The sequence below is a fragment of the Neophocaena asiaeorientalis genome, unplaced genomic scaffold (genome assembly GCF_003031525.2).
Source record: "Neophocaena asiaeorientalis asiaeorientalis breed wild unplaced genomic scaffold, Neophocaena_asiaeorientalis_V1.1 scaffold417, whole genome shotgun sequence".
NCBI lineage: Eukaryota > Metazoa > Chordata > Mammalia > Artiodactyla > Phocoenidae > Neophocaena > Neophocaena asiaeorientalis.
The window spans coordinates 537,290-551,693 of record NW_020175387.1 but is presented as its reverse complement, the minus strand read 5'-3'; the positions used below and the strand labels follow the sequence as shown (position 1 = coordinate 551,693).

Below are 14,404 nucleotides of genomic sequence, written 5' to 3'. Positions count from 1 at the left end.
CCCTAATGCCCCCTTTTTTTTTTTTTTTTTTTTGCGGTACGCGGGCCTCTCACTGCCGTGGCCTCTACCGTCGCGGAGCACAGGCTCCGGACACGCAGGCCCAGCGGCCACGGCCCACAGGCCCAGCCACTCCGCTGCACATGGGATCCTCCCGGACCGGGGCACGAACCCGCGTTCCCTGCCTCGGCAGACGGACTCCCAACCACTGCGCCACCAGGGAAGCCCTAATGCCCCATCTTAATCTTTAGCCTCTTAAGATTTTTCTTCTTCAGACTTCCCTCTCTCCCATTTATTTTCTCCATCTCATCTACTCAGAAATCAAGATTCTTTTGGCATTCCAATTAGAGAAATTCCAAAATTCCTTTATACATGATGGTAGTTATCACTTATCTTCATAGATTCCAGAAAGGGCTTTCTGGAAAGGTAAGACTGTTTGGAAATACAGGATGTGACAGAATTTTTTGACAACTGCAATGTTTGTATTATTCAAACTTACAAAGGAACAGACTAAACTGGGGAAAAAAAAAGTTCAGCTAAGCCTAGGCAGCTATTTTATCACCACCTAAAATCTATACTTTGACTCCTGTAAGTGCTCTATGCAACCTACTAATGCTTTCCCGCCATCCCCAAACTTTCAACTGTGCTCTCTGGAATGCCAGTCTCAACTTCGTCGTCTGTCTAAAGTCTAGCTCTCCCCTGGGAACAATATTTCTCTCCTTTGTGGCCTCCTTAAGTAGAGATTAGCTTCATCTTCCGCAAACCACAGGGTCCGAGAGGTGGGTCTTTATACTTTCCATTTCCTAGTGGATGCCACCTTCAGGATCCTGCTTCCACAGAAATCTTAGCCTTTGAGGATTCATGCCACTGAGGTGTATCGCTATCTACCATGCTCCATAATCTTTCACTATCCTTCCAAGCACCTCCCATGATTCGCAGATCTTTCTTTATCCCCGAGTGCCACCATCACCATGAATTATTTCCGTGTTTCCATGGATAACCCAGATAACAAACTGGCCCCTCAACTCCTCATCTCCAGTGACCTCCTCCACACCAAGTCAGCCACCCCCGCCCCACGGTTCCATTTAGCATCCCAACTGCTCTACACTATGAAATCATTCATGCAGACGTTCTGCTCTCTGAACATGTTACATTGTCTGTTATAGCATTTCTAATAGATTAAACAGCTTTTTAAGTAATTTCATAAAATCGCAATTTGGGGCATTCATCAGAAATGTAAGCTCCATCCCCTTCCTGCCCCAGCATCACACCCTTGTTTCTGACAGAATAAGAGTTTACTAATTATTTGCTTTAAGTTCAGGTACTCCCTCCACGTGCACTCCTTGTAGAAATAATGTGAAACAACCCAGGCTCCCAAGACGCAGGTCTCCATAGTTTGGCTTTTCAAGACCCATCAGGGTCTTAAATATCTGTGGAGGTAAGTAGGACCCTGCGATAATTCTTCAAACCATACCATTTGCGTGGCAGTTATTATAACCTACCTAGGTTTGCATGAATTGTTTCAAAGATTTTAAACACAGAGAAGAAAAATGTCAATTTACTTCACCTCAATAAGGATACTGTATCCCCTGAGGATTCAGTTACCGCAGACTGTTTGTCACTAACACTTTAAAAGAAGAAAACATTTGTAAGAATGTAAACAAGAGAAACTTTTCATCAGGATTGTACTTTCCACATAATCAAGCCATTTTTCAACTTATAAAACGTATCTCTGGAAAGAAACTCTGGTAAAATTAAGACCTTTACAGTCTATTACAACATGGATAATTTTTGCCCAGATGTGCTTACCAGAGACATTAAATCAATGTCTTCCCCAAACATAAGTTCAGCAGAATTGAGCTGTAACTGAGCATTCACAATGTCACTCTTTCAAAAACTCTCTCATGGATCTTTATTTCTATGAATTCAAGTTTAATTTCTTATCCTCCCCAGCAGTCTCCAACCAGCCTTTTTAATAAAATTCTTCCCCTCTGCTATAGTTAAAATTAGCTCCAACAAACACAGCATGACCATCTACAGCTCGATGCCTTCACTGGAACTCTTCCTCTCTCCTGAAATGACATTTCTTCTTCCATCCACCTGTGAAAACCTTAACCATCCTTCAAGGTCCGGCTCCATGTTCACACTTTCTTGAAGCTGTCCCTCAAACTCCTTCAGCATTTAAGTCTATCTTTAAACTTTAACAACAAATTATGTAATGTCTGTTACTGTTTCTGTTTCAAGTCTGTAATTCTTATTGCCTCAAATAGTTTATAAGCTTTACCAGAACAAAATATTTCATCTAGTATTGACAGCATGAGGGTTTCATCTTTCCCGGCATTTGTCGGACCTTGAAATCACACTTCTGTTTCTATCCTTGCTTTACTTACGTCTTATTCATTCTTGTCTTGAAACTGGTGAACTTGACTCCCAGGATGGTTTTGATATTTGCTTGATTCTTACCTTTACCATGTCTCTAGTTTTTGGTTTTTCTCCCTGTGTCTAGTGCACCACAAGATGTAATGCATGCCTGGTAATGAACCAGGCACCAAGGATTCAAAGCTATTTAAGAACCTCCAAAAAACTCCATCTAGTGAGATAGATAGGTAAACAGATATGTTATTCTCGAAGATAAGTCCTCCTATAGAGGTATGACTTGGTGCTGTGGGAGCACACAAGTGACAACTCTGCTCAGAGCTCAATAAGACTTCTTATAAAGGTGAACTTTGAGCTAGAACTTGAATGGCAAATAAGAGCTTACCTTGAAGAGAAAGAAGGAAATCCAAAACTGAAGCAAGAGTCAAGGCATGAAAGAACTTGTAATATTTGAAGATCAAGTTGTATAGCTAGAAAGTGCCATGGATGTGGGCAGGGAGGGGCTAATGCTTAGGGACAAGGTATATATGAGGGGAAAAAAAAAAACCACCCAGAAAGGGGCTATATACGGCTTTGAAAGCCATGCAATAAAATCTAATTCATCAGGCTTCCCTGGTGGTGCAGTGGTTGAGAGTCCGCCTGTCAATGCAGGGAACACGGGTTTGTGCCCTGGTCTGGGAAGATCCCACATGCCGTGGAGCGGCTGGGCTCGTGAGCCATGGCCGCTGAGCCTGCGCGTCCGGAGCCTATGCTCCGCAACGGGAGAGGCTGCAACAGTGAGAGGCCTGCGTATCTCAAAAAAAAAAAAAAAAAAAAAACCAAAATATAATTTACAAAGAAGAAAAAAAAAAAAAAAAAAAAAAAAAAACCAAAATCTAATTCATCAAGTAGGAAACAGAAAGCCAACAGAGGTTATTAAGCTGGGAAGTGAGTTAAACAGATTTATTTTTATGGGAAGGTAACCCTGGAAGTCACATCAAGAATGGATTTGTGTGGCACAAAGCTAAGTAATAACCTAGGATATAAATGGCTAGAATGGATTAGAGAGGCATTTCTGATATGGAATTCGTAACACTTGGGGAGATAACCAACTGGATGTGTGAGGTAAAGGAGGAGAGTTAGGGTAGAGAGACAGATGAGAACATCCAGAGCTCTGTTTTACACACTGAACTGTGTTTGTGTCTAGGAGGGCATTTGAAATAAGTGGGTAGTACTACATTAGGAGAATACATAGGAAACACGTTCATTATATGCAAGAATCACGGTAAGTTCTAATCTTACTTTACTTTAAGGCAGTATTACAGTAGGCAGGAAGCCTGGGCCATAGAATGCATTGGGTCTTGGTACTACTAAACTTTGATTTCCTAAACGAAATGAAATAACTGAGCCAATAAAAATGAAATCCCTACTTCTCAAAATGGGTCTTAGGAAAAACCCAATGAGCAATAAGACTGCAATAGAGCCCTTGGGGAGATGAAGCAGTGAGGAACAGATCATGCTCTGATAGGCAGGGACAAAAAGAACTGTAAGACTGAGCTCAGTCCTGAAGTGTGACCAATGCCATGTCCATCCAACTCAGACTCCAATCCCCACCTCTCAATAAGTAGTTAAGATGGGGACTTACAGCGCTTACGTCATGATCCCAAGAAAAGAGTAATATTACATCCACTGCCAAATACATCCATCCAGAGACCAGAAGGATTTGACTATTTGGCCTTGGTTTAAGGGTAGATGAAGAGGAGGAATGGACCACAGGTTCAGTAGAAAAGATCATTATAATGGTAGAGTTTATCTTCTTCAGTAGGGTTAGTTTCTAAAGCAAAAGGTAAAAGCCAATTCTATAAAAATTACCCTTGAAAATCCCTAAAGAAGAAATAATTTTAGAAACTGAACTCTTGTCTCTCAACTTGTAGGACTGACACAGGCTTGTTTCCCTCCCGCGCTGGAGCAAATCACTGTTTCTGCACTTGCGCACCAGATGAAGCAGTTAGCCTACCCTTAGAGAAGATGAACAATCTTTTAACATATTAGAATAACCCTCAGTACCACAGTCACATGAGGGCATGTAGGATTTGAGAACTAAGGGGCACAGATGACTCAGGCTTTCAACCTCAACACTGCTCTAGAGCTCACGTTCCCTGAGAATGATAAATGATGTCACTCACACTAGCTACACAGTGCTATTTTCTCTCTACTTTTGCTTAGCATATGTAACAGAATATGCGTAAGCCCTAACTCTACAGCACTCCCAAACATCCAAATGTTAGCCATCAGTAACGCAATATACCCACTACTCGATAATCATTTTTATTAACAATGGTTCGCTAGCATCACTTTTACATAGATATTACATTCATAAGACAAAAAATATACTAATGAATTTACAAACCTTTCTCCTATATCCAAATTAGCTTCCGTTTCCAATTCAATATCATTACTATTAGGTTTATCTTGAGAAGCTGCTGTTCTTGCTCTTTTACTTTCCACTACTTTTGCTGCTGCCTTAAAAAGGGGGTTGCAGGAGACGAAGGGATGCATTAAAACATTTAAAACAAGTAACATTTAATTAAGCCTTCTTGTTCTTTGACAGTCATAACCCAAGTGTCTTGTCACAGGTCAATAAAGGGCAGTGCATTGTTATTTTCCTCAGTAACTATGATATCACCATCAGCAACCTGCTTGGTTAATAAGAATTATGGAGAAGGGCTTTCCTTGCAAAGGTACTTGATACAGACAATGCTCTCTAGTCAGTGTTAAGATAAAAGGTTACTTTAAAAAAATTTTTTTAAAGATTCTATGTATTTTAAAATAAAACTATCTCAAATTAATGCTCTCATATAACATATTAAAACTTTTTGAGGCTAACACAGGATAAAATGTAAAAAGAAAAATTTTAATGACCCTTCTTCAGTCCAATTTGACTTTTCCCAAAAATATGCTAAAAATTTCATTTAAATTTAATTAAACTATTTATTTTCACTTATTTCTTAATTCATTTTGATAACTTTCCCCTCAACTTTCTATTTTGAAAAATTTCCCCAACTTTTACTTTGAAAAGTTGTAAAAATACTACAAAGATAACCAATAAACCCTTTAGATCCACTAATTATAACATTTCACCACATTCTTCTACAAAAATCACTAAATAAAATTCTGATTAGTTTTAAAGAATTTCTATTTCAAGTATTCTCCTTTATTGTAACAATTACTCTTAAGTCTGTTTAGAATCTCTCTGAAATATGCATACCTTCATTAGAAAGGTTGACGATTTTTCATTTAGCACATAATTCACGTAACTCTTAATTTTCTCCATCATGTGGTTGTAGCTGAAGTGTTGAAAAATGGAATGGAATGTATCTTTCTGAGAGATTATCATAAGCAATTTCCTTTTTAAAGGCTAAAGAAAACAGAAGAAACTTACTAGCACATAAAGCACAAATAAAATACTAGAAATTTTGTCATATTATTTAATTGAAAAAAATCACTTTATAAACAAAAACTCAAGAGGTTTTAAAAATGCTCCCGTTTTAAATGCCCACCAATATATTTTTTGACTTAAAAAAATTTAATATTTTACACATATGCAAAAGGATTAAAAAACCTTATGAGCCTAAATATCCATTACCAAGTTTAAGAAATAAATAATTATCTGTATAATAGAAGCCTTATTTACTACCATAATCTGATGGCACCCTCCCCCACCCTGGTCTTCCTCTTCTCAAGGTAACCATTATCCTGAATTTAGAACTTCAGCACATCCACACATTCCCTTACACTTGCACTACATATGTATGCATCCATAAACAATATATATAGCATTGTTTACCATGGTTTTAACTTTATACCAATGGTGTAAAGCCCTAAATGGTATTTTTGATAAAAGCCCTAAATGGTATTTTTGATCAATGGAATACTGTACAACAGTGAAAGTAACTAGTAATTCTATAAATATCAAATCAACATGGATGTCAGAGAGTTGAGCAAAATATAGAAAGTTTCGGGCTTCCCTGGTGGTGCAGTGGTTGAGAGTTCGCCTGCCGATGCAGGGCACACGGGTTCGTGCCCCGGTCCGGGAAGACCCCACATGCCGCGGAGCGGCTCGGCCCGTGAGCCACAACTACTCACCGGAGCCTGTGTTCCGCAACGGGAGAGGCCACAACAGTGAGAGGTCCCCGTACCGCAAAAAAAAACAAAAACAAAAACAAAAAAAAACCATTTAGGGGCTTCCCTGGTGGCACAGTGGTTAAAAATCCGCCTGCAAGTCCAGGGCACACGGGTTCAAACCCTGGTCCGGGAAGATCCCACATGCCGCGGAGCCACTAAGTCCGTGCGCCACAACTACTGAGCCTGCGCTCCAGAGCCCGCGAGCCACAACAGCTGAGCCCGTGTGCCACAACTACTGAAGCCCACACGCCTAGAGCCCGTGATCCGCAACAGGAGAAGCCACCTCAACGAGAAGCCCGCGCACCGTGACAAAGAGTGCCCCCCCCCATCGCCGCAACTGGAGAGAGCCTGCGCACAGCAATGAAGACCCAAAGCAGTCAAAAATAAATAAATAAATAAAAGTAAAATTTAAAAAATATATACCATTTATTCACCTTTCCCTCCAGCCTGTTGAAAGCATGTAGGCTATTTTCTATTACCACAATGCTATTAAACATTTTCCTACATGCCTTCTTGGGCACAGTACAAGTTTTTCTTAGACAACAGTTCTTTCAATGCTGGTTGCACAATAAGGCTATAAAGCTTTAAAAAAATTCCACTTCTCAAGCTCTATCCCAGAACAATTGTCACAGTACAGCCTAGTTTTCTTTTTTCAGTTTTTATTTTTTTAATAAAGCTTCATGGTTTTAAAAGTATGCAGTGAAAGTAAAAACAGTTACTCTAGGGTATTTATCTAGAAGTGGAATTGCTGGAATGCATGCTTACTGATTTTGTTAAAATGCTCTCCAAAGCTTAAGTACCAATTTACCCTTCTGAGAGGAAGGTATGGCACTTTTATCATTTCTCCACATTTTGAGCCAACTGTTGGTATGCTAAGACATTTTTAATCATTGCCAATCAGAAGTATAGGAAATGCTATTTCAATATATTACTTGGTATTAACCTGATTACGAATATTAGTGAGGTTAACACTTTCTCTCTTAGGCTTACTGGCCATAAAGTTTCCTCTTCTGTGATGTACAAGTAGAGTGGAATTTTCAGTAGTCTCACAGTACTAAGGCAAAAAAGTAAGGGCAGGGAACCCAATAAACATACCAGGCTTGCAGCTGAAATCTCAGGAGGGTTACACCGTAGGAACAGGGGCAAATTAGAGATAGAATAAGCCTTACTAAAGGCTCAGTCCTTCAGTGAATTAAGGTGATTCCCTCTCCCCCAAACCACCATGTGAAAAGGTACTCAACTTCATTAATCATCAAAGAAACAGAAATTAAAACCCAATGCGATAGCACTACATATTTGCCTGAATGACTATAACGAAAACCACATATAAGGTCTGTGAAGCAACTGGAACTCTCCCACACTACTGCAGGAATTGATAATAACTACTTTGGAAAATTCTGGCAGTATCTACTAAAACTGAGTATGTGCATATCCTACAACTCACCAATTCTATTCCTAAGTATATACCCAATAGAAACACATATATTTTTTCTACAAAAGACATGTAAAGGAATGTAATGGACAAAATACGGAAATAACTCAAATGTCCATCCACAGTAAAATGGATAAATTGTAGTATATTCCTACAGTGAAGCAATGAGAATGAACAAAACGATTGTTATAAGCAACACCATGTATCTCTCTTACAAATATAAACTTGCTATATGATTCCGTTATATAAAGTTCAGAAATAAGAAAGACTAATCTTGGATGTTACAAGTCAGGATAGCGGTTACCCTTGAGAAGGTGGTTGGGATGGTGCCTGGAGGGTGCTGGTGATGTTCTGTTTCTTGATCTAGGAGGTCACCACACAAGTGTGTTCCTTTTGTGAAAATACACCTACTTATACACTTATGATACATGGACTCTACTAAAGGTATGCTATTGTTCAATAAAGAGTTCACTAAAAACTGTATAAAACTACATTTCTTTGAATAAGCTTAATTTGCTCTCATAACTTTGTTTTTAATACTGAAAAATTAACTTCTATTGACCTTAACATTACACATACACACAAAAACTAGTGATAACATAAGAAACCTCCAGAAAAATAAGCAAGCTATAATGCATTTCCCTACACCTGCACTGCTCAATATGGTAGCCACTAGCCACACAAGGCTACTCAGCCCTTGAAAGGCGTAAGCCTGAATTTTGCCTTAAGTATAAAATACACCCTAGATTTCAAAGACTTATACAGTTGTACCTTGGTATCCACATGGGATTGGCTCCAGGACTCCCCTCGGGTACCAAAATCCAAGGATGCTCAAGTCCCTTATATAAAATGGTGTAGTATTTGCATATAACCTACACATTTCCTCACATATACTTTAAATCATCTCTAGATAACCTATAATACCTAATACAATGTAAATGCTATGTAAACAGTTGCCAGTGTGTGACAAATTCAAGTTTTGCTTTTTGAAACTTTCTGGAATTTTTTCCCCCTTAATATTTTCAATCTGCAGTTGGTTGAATCCCCAGATATGGAACCCAGGATACAGAGGGCTGATGGTACAAAAAAGGGAGTGCAAAATATCTCACCAATACTTTTTACATTGATTGTTAAAAAGAATAACGTTTTTGGATATACTGGGTTAAAATAAAGTGTTACTAAAATTAGTTTTACTTGTTTCTTTTTACTTTTTTAATGTGGCTACTAGAAATTTTTTTTTTTTTTTTTTTTGCGGTACGCGGGCCTCTCACTGTTGTGGCCTCTCCCGTTGCGGAGCACAGGCTCTGGACGCGCAGGCTCAGCAGCCATGGCTCACGGACCCAGCCGCTCCGCGGCATGTGGGATCTTCCCGGACTGGGGCACGAACCCGCATCCCCTGCATCGGCAGGCGGACTCTCAACCACTGCACCACCAGGGAAGCCAGGCTACTAGAAAATTTAAAATCACATACGGGACTGGCATTATATTTCTGTTGGACTATACTGTTTAAAAGAGAAAACGTTTCTTTTCTCCTCCAATGTTCTTTCAATTTTCCTTATTTCATATAAACGGCTCCAAACTTCTGATTCTAATTTAAATAATTACCGTATAAGAATTTGGGTCACCAAATATTCTTTCAAAGACTTCTTCTGCTTCCTTAAAATTTCCATTTTCCATGCAAACAGCTATAGCCTAAAAGACAGGATGACAAATACAAACCTTAGACTGCTTTTTAAAATATCTAATTGTTGTTTAATATTGAAATAACTCAGGTAAGTCTAAACTACTTCATTTAAAATATTCTTATGTAGCTTAATAATTTTGATTTGATAAATGATATTAAAGGCAAGAATTAATAAATAAGTCAGGAGCTACATTATATATATTGAGGACCCACCTAAACAGTCATTTTGAGCAAAAGGGAAGAGAGAGAAGGGGTAGATGGATGGTGTTTGTGATGATTAGGATATATAAAAGTTGCTACTTAGGACCCCAGGAAAATCTCTAATAGAAACTCAGGAAGCCAGATGCTTTTGAATAATCATTTTATAAACTGGCCTTTTTTGATACCACATGTGGTAAGATATAGGACCACCATTACCATCTGGGTAGGTTTGTAAACTTGGGAAAGCTATTTAACCTCTTGGTGCCTCCGTTTCTTTACACCAATGTAAAATGGTGAAAATAATAGTACCTATTTCACAGGGCAGTTGTGAGGATTAAACAGTTATATATAAAAGTGCATAGAACAGTATCTGGCAAACAGTAAGCAATGTATTATTACACGTTTGCTATGTATTTTATGTAACCCATTCAACTTTACTGGTATATTTAGCAAAGGCCTGCTTCCCCTAGAACTCCAAAAGATTGGGATAACATGACAAATCCCTTTGCCCTGGGCTGAAATTCTTAAAAGCAGCAGTCATTTTTCTGCCGATTCTCTTCAGGTCTTAATTCTAATTGACAGTCACCACACCGTCAATAATTAATTCCTGAAAAGGTGGGACACCACCTGGATTTTCTCCTACCCAACCATGAAAATTTTTTTAAAAACTAGGAAAAGTTTATTTAACTATGAAATTCCTGAGTACATACTTTGCCTGTAAACAAAACATTTTCCCTGCTATTATATCTTTGAATGACTTTCTTTGGTTTCTCACTCTTTAATAGGCTACTCCTACTAAAATTTTCTCTACGTAGTTAAAATTTTACATTCTCTTAATCGCAAAAACCCATTCATTTCTTATTATTTGATAATCTTTAGGGACTTCTCTAGTGGTCCAGTGGTTAAGACTCTGCGTGTCCACTGCAGGGGGAGTGGGTTCAATCCCTGGTCAGGGAACTAAGATCCCGCATGCCATGTGGTGTGGGCAAAAAAAATATTTAAAAAAAATAAAAATAAAAGGTAATCTTTAAATGGGAGAGCATAAACCACTGGCTTTTGAAAGTTGTTTAGTAATCTTTCAATAGATTTGGCATATTTTCCAACATGGGGGCAATATGCACTTAGGTAGAAAACATTAAGTCCCAACTCTTAGTCCTCATGTCAAGACAATAAATCATAGATCAAACTTCTAAAGAGAATGATTATATTATATTTTACTACAGGTTTACCATCCAACTTCTATTAGGTGGCTCTTAGCTTCTTTAGATGTTGTTTTTATTTTCTAGCAAAATAATAATAATAAACACAAAGTAACACTCATACCTGAATTTTAATTAAATTCTGTATTTCTTCATGAAGCTTGTCATGTTCCTTTTCAATTGACGCCCAAATCATCAGGGCTGATTCCAAGGGTGTAATTTGTTCATCACTTTCAAACTGTGCATCTTTTAAAACCAAAATAAAAATAAGTAACTTAGAAAGCCATGAAGAAGTTTACTTTGTTAATTTTTTTATAAATTCATTTCTTTAAACATTGACTGAGTGTATACTATGTGCCAGGCACTGCTCTCGTATATACCAGTTTAGGGAAGATTTTTCAAGTTAATTTCCTCATTAAAATCAACTTAAAAAAATAAAAAACAGAAAAGGCTATATATGAGTTCACAAAACATCTGAAGATTTTCTCTACTAAAATACTGATTTTAAGACCTGAAATAAATTATATTTTATATAAGGTGTCACAATAACAGAATTCTTAAATGGTTTGTAAGTCTAACTGCAGTATAACACACTTCATTGAGATAGAGCATGAAATTAGTTTATTGTAAAATCTGATTTTCGCATATACTACTTTAAATCCTTGTTATATATTTTGTAGATATTTGAAACAGGATCAATCAAGAACTTATCTCTCTACCAACATTACTCCAATCACCAAAGCTTAAAAACCTAAGGAGTGACTTCCCTGGTGGCGCAGCAGTGGTTAAGAATCAGCCTGCCAACGCAGGGGACACGGGTTCAAGCCCTGATCTGGGAAGATCCCACATGCCGCGGAGCAACTAAGCCTGTGCACAACTACTGAGCCTGTGCTCTAGAGCCTGCAAGCCACAACTACTGAGTCCACGCGCCACAACTACTGAGCCTACGTGCCACACTACTGAAGCCCACGCGCCTAGAGCCCGAGCCCTGCAATGAGAAGCCCACACGCCACAACGAAGAGTAGCCCCCGCTCGCCGCAACTAGAGAAAGCCCGCACACAGCAACGAAGACCCAACGCAGCCAAAATAAATAAATAAATTTATTTTAAAAAAACAAAAAAAAAATGTAAGGAGTAACCGTTTTACTCCTTCCTCTTTCTCATCACCATATACCATCTGTTGCGATATTGTATAGTGGTTTTTAAAACTTTGGAGTTTATTACAGACTCTATCATGTACTACCTGTGTGGTGTTGAAAAAGTTATTTTGCCTTTCTAAGCCTCAGTTTCCTCACCTATAAAATGCTATAAATATGGGCTTCCCTGGTGGCGCAGTGGTTGAGAGTCCGCCTGCCGATGCAGGGTACACGGGTTCGCGCCCCAGTCCGGGAAGATCCCACGTGCCGCAGAGCGGCTGGGCCCATGAGCCATGGCCACTGAGCCTGCGCGTCCGGAGCCTGTGCTCGCAACGGGAGAGGCCACAATAGTGAGAGGCCCGCATACCGCAAACAAAACAAAACAAAACAAAAAATGCTGTAAATAAATACTATGTGAATATTTAATGACATAATATTTGTACTACTGTTAAACTTTCTTAAAATAGAATTTATCAGCTTATTCTTATCAAAGACTCACAGTGGCTGGTAACTACTTAGCAAATTACACACAAACATCTCCATTTGAAATTCAGGGTCACGTGTAGTTGAAAATCCAATACATAAACTAAAATTAAGTTTTAAATGCTGCCTCTCTTGAAATATAGTGATTCTTGATCACTGACCACAGCCTATTATACCTAAGATGCACCCTGGTGAATTTCAAGATTAAACCATGGGGTCACACACAAAACGGGGATTTTTTTTGCACCCTTGTTTTGAGAGAAAAAGTTGTTGGAAGGGAAAATAAGAATATAATGAACAACTGCTATATGTGAAGCCCAGCCAGGCACTTCTAGAACATTCTGTCACATTTAATTTACCAGACAGCTCTGTGAACCATGTTAGCTTATGGTCTACATCGGCCCATTTTCTTCCTCTGCCACCAGCCCAGCCAGCCTACCTACCTACCGTCTTCCGCACGTCTGCTTTGTCTCTAGCCCTAATCCACTGACTGTCCGGGTCCAACTCACCCCCACAACACAGCACACCACATGAGCCAGAGCTGGATGCGTGTGGGCTCCCAGAGCGGTCCTAATTGGGTGGGAATTCCTGCCACCCAGTCTGTTTATAAGTGAACAGTTCCATGCGATTATGGCCCACCACTGGAGACTGCCAGGAAAGCATTTTGTAAATTGTAAAACCCAATATAAATATGGAATTATTTGCATCAAAAGGTCCTTTACAACCTGGAAGAAATGGACAAATTCTTAGAAATGCACAAGGTGCCAAGACTGAATAAGGAAGAAATAGAAAATATGAACAGACCAATCACAAGCACTGAAATTGAAACTGTGATTAAATATCTTCCAACAAACAAAAGCCCAGGACCAGATGGCTTCACAGGCGAATTCTATCAAACATTTAAAGAAAAGCTAACACCTATCCTTCTCAAACACTTCCAAAATATAGCAGGGGGAGGAACACCCCCAAACTCATTCTACGAGGCCACCATCACCCTGATACCAAAACCAGACAAGGACAGCACAAAGAAAGAAAACTACAGGCCAATATCACTGATGAACATAGATGCAAAAATCCTCAACAAGATACTAGCAAACAGAATCCAACAGCACATTAAAAGGATCATCACACACCATGATCAAGTGGGGTTTATTCCAGGAATGCAAGGATTCTTCAATATACGCAAATCAATCAACGTGATACACCATATTAACAAACCGAAGGAGAAAAACCATATGATCATCTCAAAAGATGCAGAGAAAAATTTAGACAAAATTCAACACCATTTATGATAAAAACCCTGCAGAAAGCAGGCATAGAGGGAACTTTCCTCAACATAATAAAGGCCATATATGACAAACCCACAGCCAACATCGTCCTCAATGGTGAAAAACTGAAAGCATTCCCACTAAGATCAGGAACAAGACAAGGTTGCCCACTCTCACCACTCTTATTCAACATAGTTTTGGAAGTTTTAGCCACAGCAATCAGAGAAGAAAAGGAAATAAAAGGAATCCAAATCAGAAAAGAAGAAGTAAAGCTGTCACTGTTTGCAGATGACATGATACTATACATAGAGAATCCTAAAGATGCTACCAGAAAACTACTAGAGCTAATCAATGAATTTGGTAAAGTAGCAGGATACAAAATTAATGCACAGAAATCTCTCGCATTCCTATACACTAATGATGAAAAATCTGAAAGTGAAATCAAGAAAACACTCCCATTTACCA

The 14,404-nt window shown here is 38.8% G+C and overlaps 1 protein-coding gene across 6 annotated transcripts in view; it reads right to left on the bottom strand.

Moving 5' to 3' along the window:
* TERF1 (telomeric repeat binding factor 1) overlaps nt 1-14,404 on the bottom strand; it is a 36,847-nt gene that overhangs the window by 15,968 nt on the left and 6,475 nt on the right. For 4 of the 6 annotated variants that reach the window (XR_003006024.1, XM_024765742.1, XM_024765744.1 and 1 more), the window contains 5 exons: nt 11,178-11,299; nt 9,575-9,661; nt 5,621-5,770; nt 4,763-4,875; nt 1,565-1,624 (listed from right to left, as the gene is read on the bottom strand). Coding sequence is in view for 5 of the 6 variants with exons in the window: in XM_024765742.1 (XP_024621510.1) it covers nt 1,565-1,624; nt 4,763-4,875; nt 5,621-5,770; nt 9,575-9,661; nt 11,178-11,299 (532 nt within the window). In the remaining variant the exon portion in view is untranslated. The remainder of the gene's footprint in view (nt 1-1,564; nt 1,625-4,762; nt 4,876-5,620; nt 5,771-9,574; nt 9,662-11,177; nt 11,300-14,404) is intronic. The other 2 variants (XM_024765743.1, XM_024765747.1) reach the window with 1 other exon arrangement.